This window comes from Musca autumnalis, unplaced genomic scaffold, assembly GCF_047663935.1.
Source record: "Musca autumnalis isolate F117 unplaced genomic scaffold, ASM4766393v1 scaffold_4, whole genome shotgun sequence".
NCBI lineage: Eukaryota > Metazoa > Arthropoda > Insecta > Diptera > Muscidae > Musca > Musca autumnalis.
Window position 1 is genome coordinate 51,491,881 of NW_027411977.1, and position 14,760 is coordinate 51,506,640.

The window sequence follows — 14,760 nt, forward strand, 5'->3', positions numbered from 1 at the left end:
ACTGGAATTGAAGTAAGAAAGTATTTTTCTATTAGAAAATTAACACTCCTTATCTTAATATTTAACAGTTTTTAAGGTATTGAGCTGAATGGCCAGTTTTTGACAAGAAAATATAGATTCTCTTCTATCTATAGAAAAACCTCATGAAGGAGAATATTCAGATCTTCTCTTTGGAGCAGACCCCAAGAAAGACAAGTAAGAAAAGCGTTAAGTTCGGTCAGGCCGAACTTTTTATACTCTAAACTAAACTCTTCCGTTCATTGCAGGAGTAGGATATATATCACAACTGATAATAAATACTCCCTTCAAAAATTGGGCAAAACCGGCTAGACCTAAACCTGGATATTCTGGATTTGGATAGTTAACAACATCGGGAGCACCGTTCTATGGAGGCTGTATAAAACGTTAACCTGTACCGATAAATTTCTGGAGGAAAGTTTCGTAACTCCAGCGAAGGCTAAATACCAAATTTCAGTTATTCCCATTGAATATTGTGGCTAAAACTTTCAAAATACCGAAAATTGGGAGGGATCTTTGTAAGGGGGTATATAAAAACATGGAACAATACCGGAAATTTTATGGTGGGAAGTTTTATACCACCAACGGAGATTAAATATTAAATTTCATCCGTTTCGATGGGATATTGATGACACAACCTTAAAATCCCGAAAATCGAGAAGTATGCTTCTATGGGGGTTATTTTAAGAAAAGGGCATATACTGATAATTCTCTTCTGCAATATTTTATACATCCACGGGGGTATTTAAATACTAAATCTCAGTCATATCGGTGATTTTTTGATGCCACAACTTTCAAAATACCGTAAATCGGAAGGTACGGTCCTATGGGGTATTTGAGGACGTCGACCTATACCGGCAAATTTCGGCTGGAATGTTTCATACCACTATCAAAAACTAAATACCAAATATTAGCTATTTTGGTGGAGAACGAGCTATATGTAGGAAATCAGGAGGTACCGTTCTATGGGGGCTATATGAACACATGGACCTTTACCGACACATTTTCAGGTGGAAAGTTTTATACCCTCAACGAAGACTAAGTACCGTCTTCCAGCCATTTCCGTGTTATAATGAGGCTAAAACCTTCAATATACCGAAAATTGGGATATACCGTCCCAGCAAAATAAATTGGAAGTAGTGCAATGTAGACTAGTTCTTTCACGGCATGTTTTTATGCAGTTCAAACGGAGTCGTGAAAAAGGCACTCCATTCCTCACATTTTAACCGCATTTGGATGCAATCCAAACAATCACATCCATTTGTCACATTTTAACAACATCCGGAGGCAGTTCAACGGAGTCGTGAAAAAGGCACTCCAATTCCTCACAATTTAACAGCATCCGGATGCAGTGCAAACGGATTCGTGAAAAAGGCACTCCGTTCACTACATTTTATTAGCAGTTGTTAGAGATCCCTACATGTACATAAATCAGTTTGTTCATCTCTACAGGCAGCGGAATACATTTCCAAAAAGAGCTAATCGTGTTAACGTTTCCAAACATTTGTTAATACAAACTAAATAATATTTAATTTGTGAACATTTTTCCGGTATCTCACGAGAAGAAAATTTCCCAATGGAGTGCTGTTGGAGTACATATCAAAATATTAACTGGTGATGGGAAGACAATATCAAACCCATTTAGCAGATGAAGCAAAAGCACTTAAGTTTGGATTAAATGAAAAGCGGATGAAACACACATGTTTGCGATTGAATTCGATAGAGAATTTTCATAATTTGTGTTAATTTAATAAAGTTATTAATATTTGTGTTTTACACAAATAATAAATGCATTTTATTTGTTATTCAAACCACGTGCTCTGGACTGCCTCCTATTCTACTCCAAAGGTTCAGTTAAAATGCAATGCCAAAGGGTCAGTTAAAATGCGGTGCAATGGAGTGCCTCTTTCCGGGGTCACTCCCTTGTAAAAATCATGAGTGAAAATGCATAATTTGATGCACTTCCAAATCACTTGTACATATCATTTAACTGCCTCTTTGGAGGCAAACTTTTCGCTGGGGTTCTATGGGGGTATCCCCCAAAACATGCACGTATACCGTATACTGAGGAAAATTTTTGTAGCCCAGAAAAAGACTAAATACCAAATTAAAGCTACTTCGGTGAAATAATTAGGCTAAAAAATTCAAAATACCGATAATCGGGAGGTACCGTTCTTTCAAAACGTTGACCTGTACCGACATATTTCGGAGAGAAATGTTTGTAGCCCGGAAAAAGACCAAATACCAAATTTCAGTCACTTCGGTGGAATAATGAGGCTAAAACCTTCAAAGTATCGAAAATCGGGCGGTGCCGTTCTATGGGAGCTATATGAAGACGTTGACCTACACCGACTAATTTCAGGTGGAAAGTTGTATACCCACAACGAAGACTATGTAACAAATTTTAGCCATTTCTGTGTTATAATGAGGCTAAACCCTTCAAAACACCGAAAATTGGGATGTACCGTTCCATGGGGTGTACATTAAAGCGGGGACCGATACAGATAAATTTCTGGGAGAAAGTTTTGTATCCCAAAATAGGACGAAATATCAAATTTCAGGCATTTTGGTAGTATAGTATAGCTAAAACTTTCAAAAATACCGACATTTGGAAGATATCGTCCTATGGGGCGTGTGACCTATACCGACACATTTCATATGGAATGTTTTATACCTCAAATGAAGACTAACCACCAAATTTTAGCCATTTCGGTGGGATATTAAGGCCACAAACTTCAAAATACCGAAAATTGGGAGGTACCGTTCTATGGGGGCTATATGAAGGCGTGGACCTATACCTACAAATTTCCGGGAGAAAGCTTTATACCCCCAACGAACACTAAATACCACATTTAAGCCATTTCGCTGCGATAATGAGGCTAAAACCTTCAAAATACCGAAAATCGGGAGATATAGTGATATGGGGTTTATATCAAAACTTGGACCTATATAAACATGTTATGTTAGAAATATTTCCTAGCCTCTGCAAAATGCAAAGTTACAACCGATTCAGTGGTCAAATGGGACTAATACATTCAAAATATCTTAAAATGACGCGTACTATATATGGGGCCTTATATCGGGGCTATACCAAAACGTGGACCTATATAAATAAACTTTGGGAGAAAGGTTTTTTAGCCTCTGGAGACACAAAATACCAAATTACAACCAATTCGGTGGTCCAATGGGACAAATATCTTAAAATTTCCTTAAAACGACGACGTCACGCGTCACTTTGTATGTGGGCTATACGGAAACGTGGACCTACATAGCCCGCTTTCAATACCAAAAGTCCTACATATACATATATAATAGATTTTCCCAAAATTTCATCCAACTTCAATCCGTTCGGACGCTAGAGTGATTTCCACAGACGGACGGACATGGCTATATCGATGTAGAATTGCACGCTGATCAAGAATATATATAGATTGTGGGGTCTACAATGATTGTTTCGAGTAGTTACAAACGGAGTGACAAACTTTATATACCCCCCATCCTATGGTGGAGGGTATAATAAACAGGTCTTCTATCTTCAGAAGTCTATCTATCTGTAAAAAAATTTATGGTTTTTGAATGTTTTATCTTCCTCATTTTCTGGTAAGGGCAATATGGTTATATATCAAAATGTAAGTAAAACATTTAATAATATCACACTACCAGCAATTCTCTTTAGGAATAATGTTCCTAATATGCAGGAATATGAAAAAAATATGAGAAACTATAAAACTCTTGGTGAGTTTGGTTTTTAAATACTTGTACTTGAATGGTGGTAATGGTAATATGCATGAATATGTTCATAATATGCATGAATATCATTCATAATTTAGATTAATATGCATGATTATCATAGTATTAATGAATTATTTTTTTGCTTAAATTGTGGGGAAGTATAGAGAGAAGTTACATTGGCATATGATGTATGCCAAAACGTGCATACTTACATTTGCATGCATATATTTTAGGAAAATTACATGCATAATATGAAATAAATAAATTATGGACGAAAAATAAAGGAATTAAGAAAATATTCATTATTTTTTATGTGTATGTTTAAACAGTATTCCATTTATAGAAGACCTGTATGTAAAAGGCACTGTGGAAAAATTTAACATATACAGGAGCCATTATAAAAAATGAACTCTCCTACAGGCAGTTAGTAGCCAGTAATAATGGTAATGGCTATCGACAGAGATAACAGTTTTGATGCTATGCTGATGCTTAACTTCACAATTTTCTTCATTAAAACAATATACATCAAATGCATGGTCTTGAATTTAGAAAAATTATGAATGACAAAGGTTGTCTAGGTTGTGATCTGCTACAACCCGTCGGTGTTCTTCAAGATTTGTATTTGAACGGAGTCTCGTTAATAACTGAGCGCCTCAACGAGTAAAACATAGGCTTAGTTGTCAAGTCCCTGCCTTGGAGAGGAGGCCATATTACGGTTGACCTCAGCCCCTCCATAAAATCAATATCTCATGGATATATAACTTAAACATGGATATAAACTAACCCTCAAAGCCTGAAAATTAAACTTCGACTGATGTTGGTGTGGTTGCCCGGAACTTGACAGTTTAAATAGACAGATCAGGGTACTTTTCAACCTCCCCCAATTTCAGGGATGACATTTGGGATAATTTATCATTGACATGTCTTTACCACCAGTTAAGATATCAGCGTACGTAAAAATACTTTAACAGCCTGTTCATGTATGTCGCACGAAAACCCGTACGAAAGAAAAGCAGTCACTCACTTCCATCTAAAAAGGCGTTCATGTATTTCGCAAACTATCGTGCGACTGCCGTTACGTATCCTATGCGAAATACTACTAATTTGAATGTACATTTGTACAACTATGTTCCATGAATGAGAGCCAAATGAGAAATAAAAACAAAATCCACATATACATACAAATATTGAAATGTGTGATTTGTTTTCGTTGAGAAAATAAAATGTGTCAGTATTTTGAATTATTTTATTCAATTAATTTCTTCAAAATAATGAATGAAACCGCCCTTCAATCGTATCTATAAAATTTTTATTTTGTTTCAAGAATGTGTTGAATGAATTTGTTTTAAGATTTTCAGTGTTATTCGCGAGTTTACATTCTACTCGACAGCTACAAAGCAAGTGAGTGATTTTGACGTTCTCTTTCTATAAGAGGCAGTCATTTCGAAATACATAAACCCAAATTTACATGGAAAAGTGTACGTTTACGTGTTATTTCGTATGGCTTGTCGGTCACATAGATTTTCGTTTCGAAGGTGTTTACATGAACAGAAAATGATTTTTTTCCACTATCGAAGCGCAAGAAACCTTTCGGTCGACATACATGAACAAAAGCAAAGGCAATAATATTTCAACAACTAAAGTTTTGGTGTGTTTCATGCGCACACATTTTCGTTTCGAAATACATAAACAGGGGGTAAATAACAATTTCAATTTTCCATAGAAACAATACAAAACGAAAGATAACCGACGTTTGTGGAGCTCGCTGTTTAGTTTCGTTTTGTTTACATTCGTGAGTACGAACAAAACGAAAAGCGAAAAGTACTCAACTCCACAAGAGCAGGTAGAAAACGAAATAGTACTAAACACATGTGAATAACTCAAAAACGGTTGGTGGTTGATAAAATTCACTGTGGTATGCTGATGGTTAATTATAGGGTCGTTAAACAATCACATGTGTGTGTGTGCCTGATTGTGTCATTGATCGTAACGCACAGCAAACGTTTGCCAAAAATTCTTTTTGTTTCGATGGTGAAGTAAACAATTCGGCAAAGCATAGCCAAAGTACATTTCAGCAATCGTACGGTTTTCATCTTTTTACATTGAAAAGTTTGTGGTTTTGTTTTGGTTGTGAGAATGAAACGATTCAGAGAAACTGAAATGTTTGTGGATTTGTGTGATTGGTACGTGAATCGTTTTGTTTGTTTACGTTCATTGCAAAATATTGCACTTTAATGCGTTGAAAGGGATGCTGAACCGACTTGTTCCATTTAACCGAAATTTTTAGAGTTGGACAAATGCAACAATCCCTGACTACTTAGACAAAAACGCGTTCTAGGAGAAAAGTGGCAAGGGAGAATCACCCATTAGTAAAACGAATGATTTATTGATTCCGTAGACCTTCAAAAATGTCAAAGCCAATGAAGCAATGGACACGAAAAATTAAATCTCAGGTGATAATATGGAACCTCAAGTTTGTTAGGAACTATCCTCACAATCTAAGAGGGAACTTCATATCAACGAAACGTCCACATCAAAAACATTATAAACCACTAATGAGGCCTCTAAAGAGTTCACACGAAAACCTTTGTTCGAATAAGGATATATCTGCGTGCAAGTGGACTAAGTCACTGCCTTTAAAAATCCCTCATCAAATCCTCGCGTCATCTGTCTCAACTCCAAAACCTGCAAAAGGGTGATGGAGGCGAGTCAGTTGACGATCAAAGGGAAACCATCCAATGCTTGGTTTACATTTACGAAACCCACTCGATTTCAACTGTCAATTTCCTTGCGTATATGTCAAATGAAATCTCATCTGAAATCCATTGGATTTTATTCGACGTTTAAGCAATGGAATTGACACTTGAAATCGAGTGGATTTTGTCAATGTAAACTTACTACAACATAGGCGACACATACAAATTCATAACAAGTTATTGTGAAGAGGATGGACAACGTACCGCTCGTACAGGCAGACCTTTACAAGGGGTCAAGGTCATTAGCTGTGTGAATATCGAATCAGTAGATGTTCTAATTCAGGTAGTTATTGGCATTGCCTCACTTTGGGAAGGCAGTGACCTGGCGTCAATGTGGGTTCCTCCTTCTTCAATGGAGCTGGAAAGAATTCTGAAGTTTGTCGAGAAGCAGAACATCAGAAGAACGGGGGCTTACTTTTAAAACCATCTAAGAATAAAGTTTTGCTTCCGAGCACCTCCGAAGTACCAGTAGGACGGGAGCAGCAAGAGCGTAGCTTTGTGCAGTTAAATTTGCATCATAGCAACGCTGCCCAATTTGCAGAACAGATTAACGGGGAAGTAACGGATATAACCCTGCCCAACATGGACGACTCTGATATAAAGAATTGGAGGGTATCTGAAAAGTGTTATTTTTCGAATCACAGCATTATACACTTCCAAATCTCTATACGTGGAGTTGTACAGAGTCACCAGGTGAACGGATTGGGGTAAATACAGAGGCCTGATGTCTTCAAAATTGTGCGAAAACAATACTTTTCACACAATTGAGGAAGCCGATGGGGCTGTGGATTTCCTAATCAATACTCCCTTGACTTGCTATGAGAATTCCAGTCCAATCACCTACCCGCAGATGAAATCTCAACCGGTTTGATGGAATCAACATTTAGCAAATCTTAAGTAGTATCCCAAGAATCTAAGGAATTATGAACTTGCCCCTGAAGCAATTGTACCGTCGTGAAGGAGGCCGTAAGGACAACCTGCTGAAACAAATATCAAAACGATCCGAGAGGAGTACCGGAAGGAGTGTACCGATATAGTCCATATTCGAACCTGATATATATTTGCAAGGAAAAAATACAATGTGTAAAGTTTGGACCTAATTGATTGCTCGCTTCGAGAGATATCGTTTCAGTACTTGGATACCAGAGACCTCCACCAAGGAATCCAAGGAATGACCAGGAGTGTCGAGCTGCTGCCGAATAGAAAAATGCGGCATGTAGGGCTACTTTACAATCCGTGGCAACGCATAGCACACGAGAGAGGTATCGGGAGAAAAGGGGAGGGGAGAAACGTCTTTTCCGCAGGAAAAAGAGAGAGATGGAAAAGCGGGAGTGTGAACAAATCGAGATTTACAGGAGCCAGAATGAAATCCGAAAATTCTAACAAAGAGTCAAGCGTCAAACTGATGGCTTTGGAACTGGCTCATCCTCCTGTAGAGACCAGCAAGGTAATCTGGTAACTGATACAGATAGTGTGCTAAGGATATGGAAAGAGCATTTTTCCAAACAGTTGGTATCCAATAGTAGCGAAGTCGACGAAGATACCACAGTTCCAATCCCAGAAGATGGTATTAAATGTATACCACCCGGCCAAGAAGAGGTAAAGACAGCAATCCACCGGCTGAAGAATAATAAAGCAGCAGGAGCCGATGGCTTACCAGCCGAGCTGTTTAAAACCGGAGGCGACTCGCTGATAAGGTGTATGCATCAGCCAGTTAGCACCATCTGGCAGGAAGAACGCGTACCCGACGATTGGAACCTGAGCATCCTGTGCCCCGTCCACAAGAAAGGAGATAAGACCGTATGCTCCAACTACAGGGGCATAAGTCTTCTCCCTATCGCCTACAAGATAGTGTCAGGGATATTGTGCGAACGACTGAAGCCAATGGTCAACGAAATAATTGGACTATACCAATGTGGCTTTAGACTTGGCGAGTCCACCATTGACCAGATATTTACCCTGCGGCAAATCCTTGAGAAGACCCAAGAGATGCAGATCGACACATATCACCTTATTGTCGATTATAAATCAGCTTTCGTCAGTTCCCTCCGATCAAAGGTTTTCCATGCAATGTCTGAATTTGGTATCCCCGCAAAGCTCATCCGGCTTTGTAAGATGCCTTTAACTGAAACTAGGTCATCAGTTAAAATTGGAAAGAAACTCTCCGAACAGTTCAGTACCAAAAGAGGTTTCAGACAAGGATACAGCCTTTCGTGTGACATATTCAACATTTTGCTGGAAAATGTAATACCAGATGCAAGTGTCAGAAGAAATGGCACAATCTACACCAATAGCCACATGTTACTTGCTTATGCTGATGGTATAGACATCATGGGACGATCAGTAAAATAAGTAACCGATACCTTTATGAAGGTCGAAGGAGAATCTGATAAAGTGGGTCTAGCGGTAAACGGCCAAAAAAGATCAAGCTGATGGTGTCGACGCGCAATGCGTCCATTGAGCTCGGACCGACTGTGGAAGTTGGTTCCCATAATATTGAGGTAGTAAAAGACTTCGTCCACCTCGGCACCTCCGTAAACACAACAAACGACATCAGTTGTAAAATAAAAAGAAGAATTGTATTGGCCCACAGATGCTACTTTGGCTTAAGTAAGCATATTAAAAACCAAAGCCACAACTCGTCAAACAAAAATAACGCTTTACAAAACACAGATACTACCCGTGCTAATGTATGGTTCCGAAGCCCGGGTGCTTGCGCAAGCAGATAAGGCAGAGCTTGGCGTGTTTGAGAGAAAAATTATTCGAAAGGTCTGGCGGTGAACGCAGAATTGACAGGCCAAAGATTAGATGGCGCAAACAAGGCACGGTATTCCAGAAAGCGAAGCACTAAACAAAGAGAATTGGAGATCTTTTCTTAGTTCGGTCTATGGAACAAATGTTCTGTAATGGGCCAGCTAAGTAAGTAGAACAATGTAAACTTTGTGTACGAATATGTTGAGTCTATCACCTCTAGCTTGAATTATTATATGTTGCATTTATATTTTAAAATTGTATATGCGAATTTTATAACCAACCATTTTGTTTTTCGACAACAAACTAAAATGAAACCAACTCCTTATTGTTAGATATATACCAAAGCTGGTTGTTATGCGAAGGGAAATTTGTTTCCGACATATCGATCTGATTTCGTACGAAATCGGAAGAAAAAAGTAGTGATAGGAAGAAAAGTAGTGATGGTTTAGAATTATTGTAAAGTTGATTAATAAATAAAAAATAAATAAATATTCCGTATTTAAGTGATTCTAGTAAAAAAAAAACATTGGTATATTCGAATGGAAATTTACGTCCGACATTCTCTCCGAAATCAGAACGAAATCTCCTACGAAAAATCGTATAGAAAGCAGAACGAAATCTGAACGATTTTGCTTCCGAAATTGTTTAGATGTGTCGGACATTCGACATTTGGTTTGCTGGGTAGTTGCAAAATCATGTATAGTTTTTATGGAAAATATAAGAGAAAATAGTTCTGAATACTCTTATTCTATTATCTATTATCCGTATAACTTCCGGTTCCGACCATCACGGATAATCGACTCCAGAACGCATTATTATGAGGGCTTCCAAAAATAAACCCTTGGCTATAAAAAGAAGGTCTCATATCATTGAGCCAATATGAATAGGATTCATATCATTGATATGAGGGAAATCTCTCTAAGGAGAAAAAAAAATCGGCGATAAAAAAAATTATCATATTGACGAAATTCGATAAAAATTATTTGATACAATAAAATTTTAATATTGACTAAAATATTTATCGATTTTTTTTTATATTGAACTGATAAAATATTTCAAATATTGAGATATCAAGCAAAATGTGGAATATTTTGATAAATATTTTTGTCAATAAGTGAAATATTTTATCATTTGTATTTTTACTTTGTGATCAAATAATTTTATTGAATTTTGTCAATATGACAATATTTTTATCGCCGGAAAATCGATAAATGTTTGATTGAATCTTTGAATTTTATTATCAAATGGCTAAATTTTTTTCTTTGTATTTTCTTCGGGAATGTTGTGGGAACATATGTATGTATGTATCCCTTAAGGGATATTAATTAATACACTTGTGCTCAAAATATTTTGTGAATTAATCTCTCTGAGAAGATTTTTCTTTTCTTAATAACGGAAGATGGGAATAAAGAGAACGTATGTTGTTGTTGTACATCCGATAACGTAATTGGGACGAACAGAAGCGTCTTAATATGTCCCAACACTTGAAATTCTCTCCTGAATTAATCTCACCCCACTACGTTCCGATTTTGATTGCTGCCAATAATAAAGATGACAGGCTTGGATGTTGAGAAACCTTTTTCCTTTTGTTCTACAGTTTAACATTTGCATCCTGAATACGAAATACTATTTCGATGGGGATATTTTGTATATGTGATATTTGGATCTGTTGGCTGCTCATTGGCTAGTATTAGGAAAACGTAAAGAATTACAAAGCATGCAGTATATACAATTTCAAAAGAACCCACTCATCCGCCGTATTAGCTTTCAATCACACACATACACGTCATTTGTTTTAATTATTTTCCAAAAAAGTGGAATTTCACTTTTCATATTCATTATTATTATATTTAAACCATATTTTTTAAATATAAATAATTATATTTAAATAACTTAAATACTACTTATGTATGTACGTTTGTATAAATATTTTGTTCGTATAATAAACTTACTTACTAACAGTACGTATGTATGTATTTAATTCGAGAAAAGAGAAAAATTCTTCTAAGTCCATTTGCACAGTGACAAACAAATAAACAAAAAAATGGCTAATCTAATCTATTCTATTTCCACACCATCTATAGTACCGGGAGCATAATACACTGTCGGCCCAGTGGCCACAATACGTCCTTCGCGTGGAATCATTTTCGTCTTGATGTTTGTACGTTGAAGGGCATCTTTCAAGTCGACATTTGCTGGTATGGCAATAACTTTTGTGCCCGGTCCAGCAATTGTTAGACTACGCGGATGGGTTAGAGCATAGCCACCAGGACCAACAATTGCGGTACCTCCACTACCGGCTGTGGCAACACCACCCGGACCAGCTATGGCAATACCACCTTTACGTACTTTAAGTTTCTGAATAATGATACCACCCTGTTTCAGAGCTTCCTTTTGTGTTTCTTGCATGTGTTTGATGGGTTGATGTTGACCCAAAAATTTCTCCTCGGCTGGTTCTTCGGAAGAAGTAGCAGTTTCCTTATCTTCGGAGTTGTCGGAATCGTTGCTGACATTTTCATCATCCCATTTGTAATCGGAATCAAGATGATCACTTTGATATGTGGGTTGGGCTATAAAGATAGGGGGTCTACCGTTGACTGCTGGTGCTGGTACTAGGGTATAATAGACTTGTTGTTGTTGTTGCTGATCCTGTTGATTGGGTTGCAAAGCTGTTGTTTGCAACAATGGGAAATCAGTTGCTGTTTGCTGGGGTTTTGAGTTGTCCGGTCTGAATGGCAAACGGAAAATATTCTGGAAAGCTGCCTTAATGGCATTGGAGGTGGCATTGTTAATGTTGTTGATGTTGTTTTGGATATTTGACTGCAATCCCAAGAGGGGGTTTACAAATGCCGGTCTATTTTTAATGACATTTTGATTGTTGTTGTTGTTGCCATTATTATTGGCAAGTTGACCATTGTCCGAATTACCTGTGGGTCCAGTTGGCTGTTGGTTCGATGACAAATAGCCAGGTGCAGACACAGACAAGGGCTGGTTATTGGGACGACCATTGCTGGGCTTTTGATATTGTGGTTGTTGTTGTTGTTGTTGCTGCTGTGGTGGCTGAGCTATTTGTGTCTGTTGCAATTGCTGCTGCTGTTGCTGAGGAGCATCATCTACTGTTGCTGGTGCTGGAGTCACCTTAATAACGGATGCTGATGTTACCGACAATACAGACTGACCTTGGCCCTTAAGGGGCTTAATGCGTTTCCTTACGATAGTGGCCGAACTCGAGGAATTTACAAAGTTACCACTACTGGTTGCTTGGGTATTGGTCTGCAGTTTAAAAGGACGATTGGCCAACTTTTCTTCCCTCGACGAAGTTTCCGTGGAATTTGATGTGGCAGCATCCAAGGCTTCAATGCTGTTGGCTCTATTTTTGGCCATAACATTTTGGGGCAAAAACAACAAATGGTATTTGGGTGAAGATTTCACTTTATGGACCTGCTTCGTGGCTGTCTTAGTTTTTCCATAGAAGTGATCAATGTCACCCACAATTTTGTAACCCTTGATTTTGTACTCCTGGGGATTGTGTTTCTCCACATATTGTTGCTTGTTGTGTTTGTACAGACGTACGGGGATCACAAAGTGGGTGGGTAATAATTTCTTTTCATCAGCCGTTTGAGGTGTTGGCACCTCCACCCGTTGAGGATGGAAATACAACTTATTGGGTTTGCTAAGCGGCTTTGTTGTGGGTTTGGCAGTGGCATTTTCTTCACTGACTTTCGTTAGATTGGCTTTTGTAATTTCTATTTTTGCTTTCTCATTCGTTTTTCTTACAGGTGGTTTGTTGTATTCACTTGCCTTATGTTCGTGTTTAGCATCGAATTTTACCGCCCTTATGGAAGGTACCAACAGTGTCTCACCATGGCTACCGGTTATTTGGGGATTTTGGGCATGAAACGGTTGATAGCCGGCATTGGGAAATAAATATTGCGACGAATCCAATATGGCTGGCGTCCGAGAATGATCGGATTTTTTGACATAACCCAAAGCCTGATTGATTTTTTCGATTTCTTCCAAAATCCGTTTGGCCTCATCCGTTTTGCTTGTATTGTGAACGCCACCAAGACGCCTAAAATCATCCAGTTCTTCGGGGAATTTTATCAGTCTTTGTTTTTCAATTCTGCAAACGAAATGTTGAAGTGAAGTTTTTGTTTTAGGCTTTTGCTTGAATTGAGTTGTTTTTTTTTTTGGGGAAATTTGTATTTTTGTGGTAGGTATATGTGTATTTAATGTTGTTGTGCGGAATTTAAAAACTATTTGTAATATAAAGCTTAAAAGCTTTCTAAAAGTTTTTGTTTTTTTTTATAAATAACTTCCGTTGCCTAATATTTATTCTATGGTGGCTATGGAGAGATTGCAATGATTTCTTAAAGCTCTTCAACCACATGGAGTAAAGCTTGTTAAAGCCTCCGAGGGCTTCTTCATGATATCAGTGTTATTTTTTATGTTACACAGCAGCAAGTTTGTTACTAGTAAATACAGGCCGTACATTACTGTAACAGTGGTATTATTATTTTGGTGTATTTCAGAGCCCTAGATCAGTGAGTTGTACCTCTGAAGACAGGTGTAACCTTACACCTTACGAACTTGGCTAGAATATAAAGATATGATCTGATATGTAATTATATGCCATTTAACCAGTATTACGTGGAAACGTGTCCAGAAGAGACCCCCGGCCCTAAGATTGCGGGATCAAAGTCGACCAAGAAACACCTGGCTACAAAGACAACATGACCTTACAGTCGAAAATGGAAAACTAACAGAAACTAAAAGGGCAAAGCTCCCAAGACAAGTAAACTAAAAATTATATTCCGAAGTAAACGCTACGGGTACTTTAAATTACTGAATATGAACTAGAAACTCTAGATCTAATATATATAACCACATCACTCTGATCCTGAATAAAAAGTCAATCAATAACACTGTGCAACATTTTTAAGGTGATCTTGTGCAAACAATTCGAACTGTGAATTTTTTGAAAGTACAGACCCAAACGACAAGAAACCCTAGTTGGGTTTTGTTCTGTCAGATCCAGCTCGGTTTTTATGGCCCCATCTAAACATGGTTAAATATTGAGTTTTTAAAGAAATTCGGGGTTATATCTCTGAAACCAATGCGAATCTTCTTCTGACCTCTGAAGCAAATTTGTAGATAAGGACAAGGATACAATATTTGGAGAAATAATGAACTCGAAAAACTACATTTATTACCTAAAATTTCAAAATATATGCAAAAATACCACAATTTTTATACATTTCGCACCGTATCTCCAAAACAGTTAATTTTTTCTGAATATTTTCTTTTGGAAAAATATTCCCTGGAATGTAATACACAACTCTTCAGAACATGCCATTGTTGTAAAATGCCTCTATCCCGTTGTTTTCAGTACATTTTTCAACGACGATTTAATAAACATGTCAATAATGTAGTGAAATCCGAAATGCGAGAATAAACTGTTGGTGTGAACTGTGTTTGAAATACGTGTTGTAAAAGGTAT

General features: G+C 37.6%; 1 protein-coding gene across 1 annotated transcript in view; it reads right to left on the reverse strand.

Moving 5' to 3' along the window:
- LOC141402951 (uncharacterized) overlaps positions 1 to 14,760 on the reverse strand; it is a 79,453-nt gene that overhangs the window by 12,526 nt on the left and 52,167 nt on the right. Inside the window, exon 3 of the mRNA XM_073985077.1 lies at positions 11,336 to 13,383. Coding sequence (XP_073841178.1) covers positions 11,336 to 13,383 — 2,048 coding nt within the window. The remainder of the gene's footprint in view (positions 1 to 11,335; positions 13,384 to 14,760) is intronic.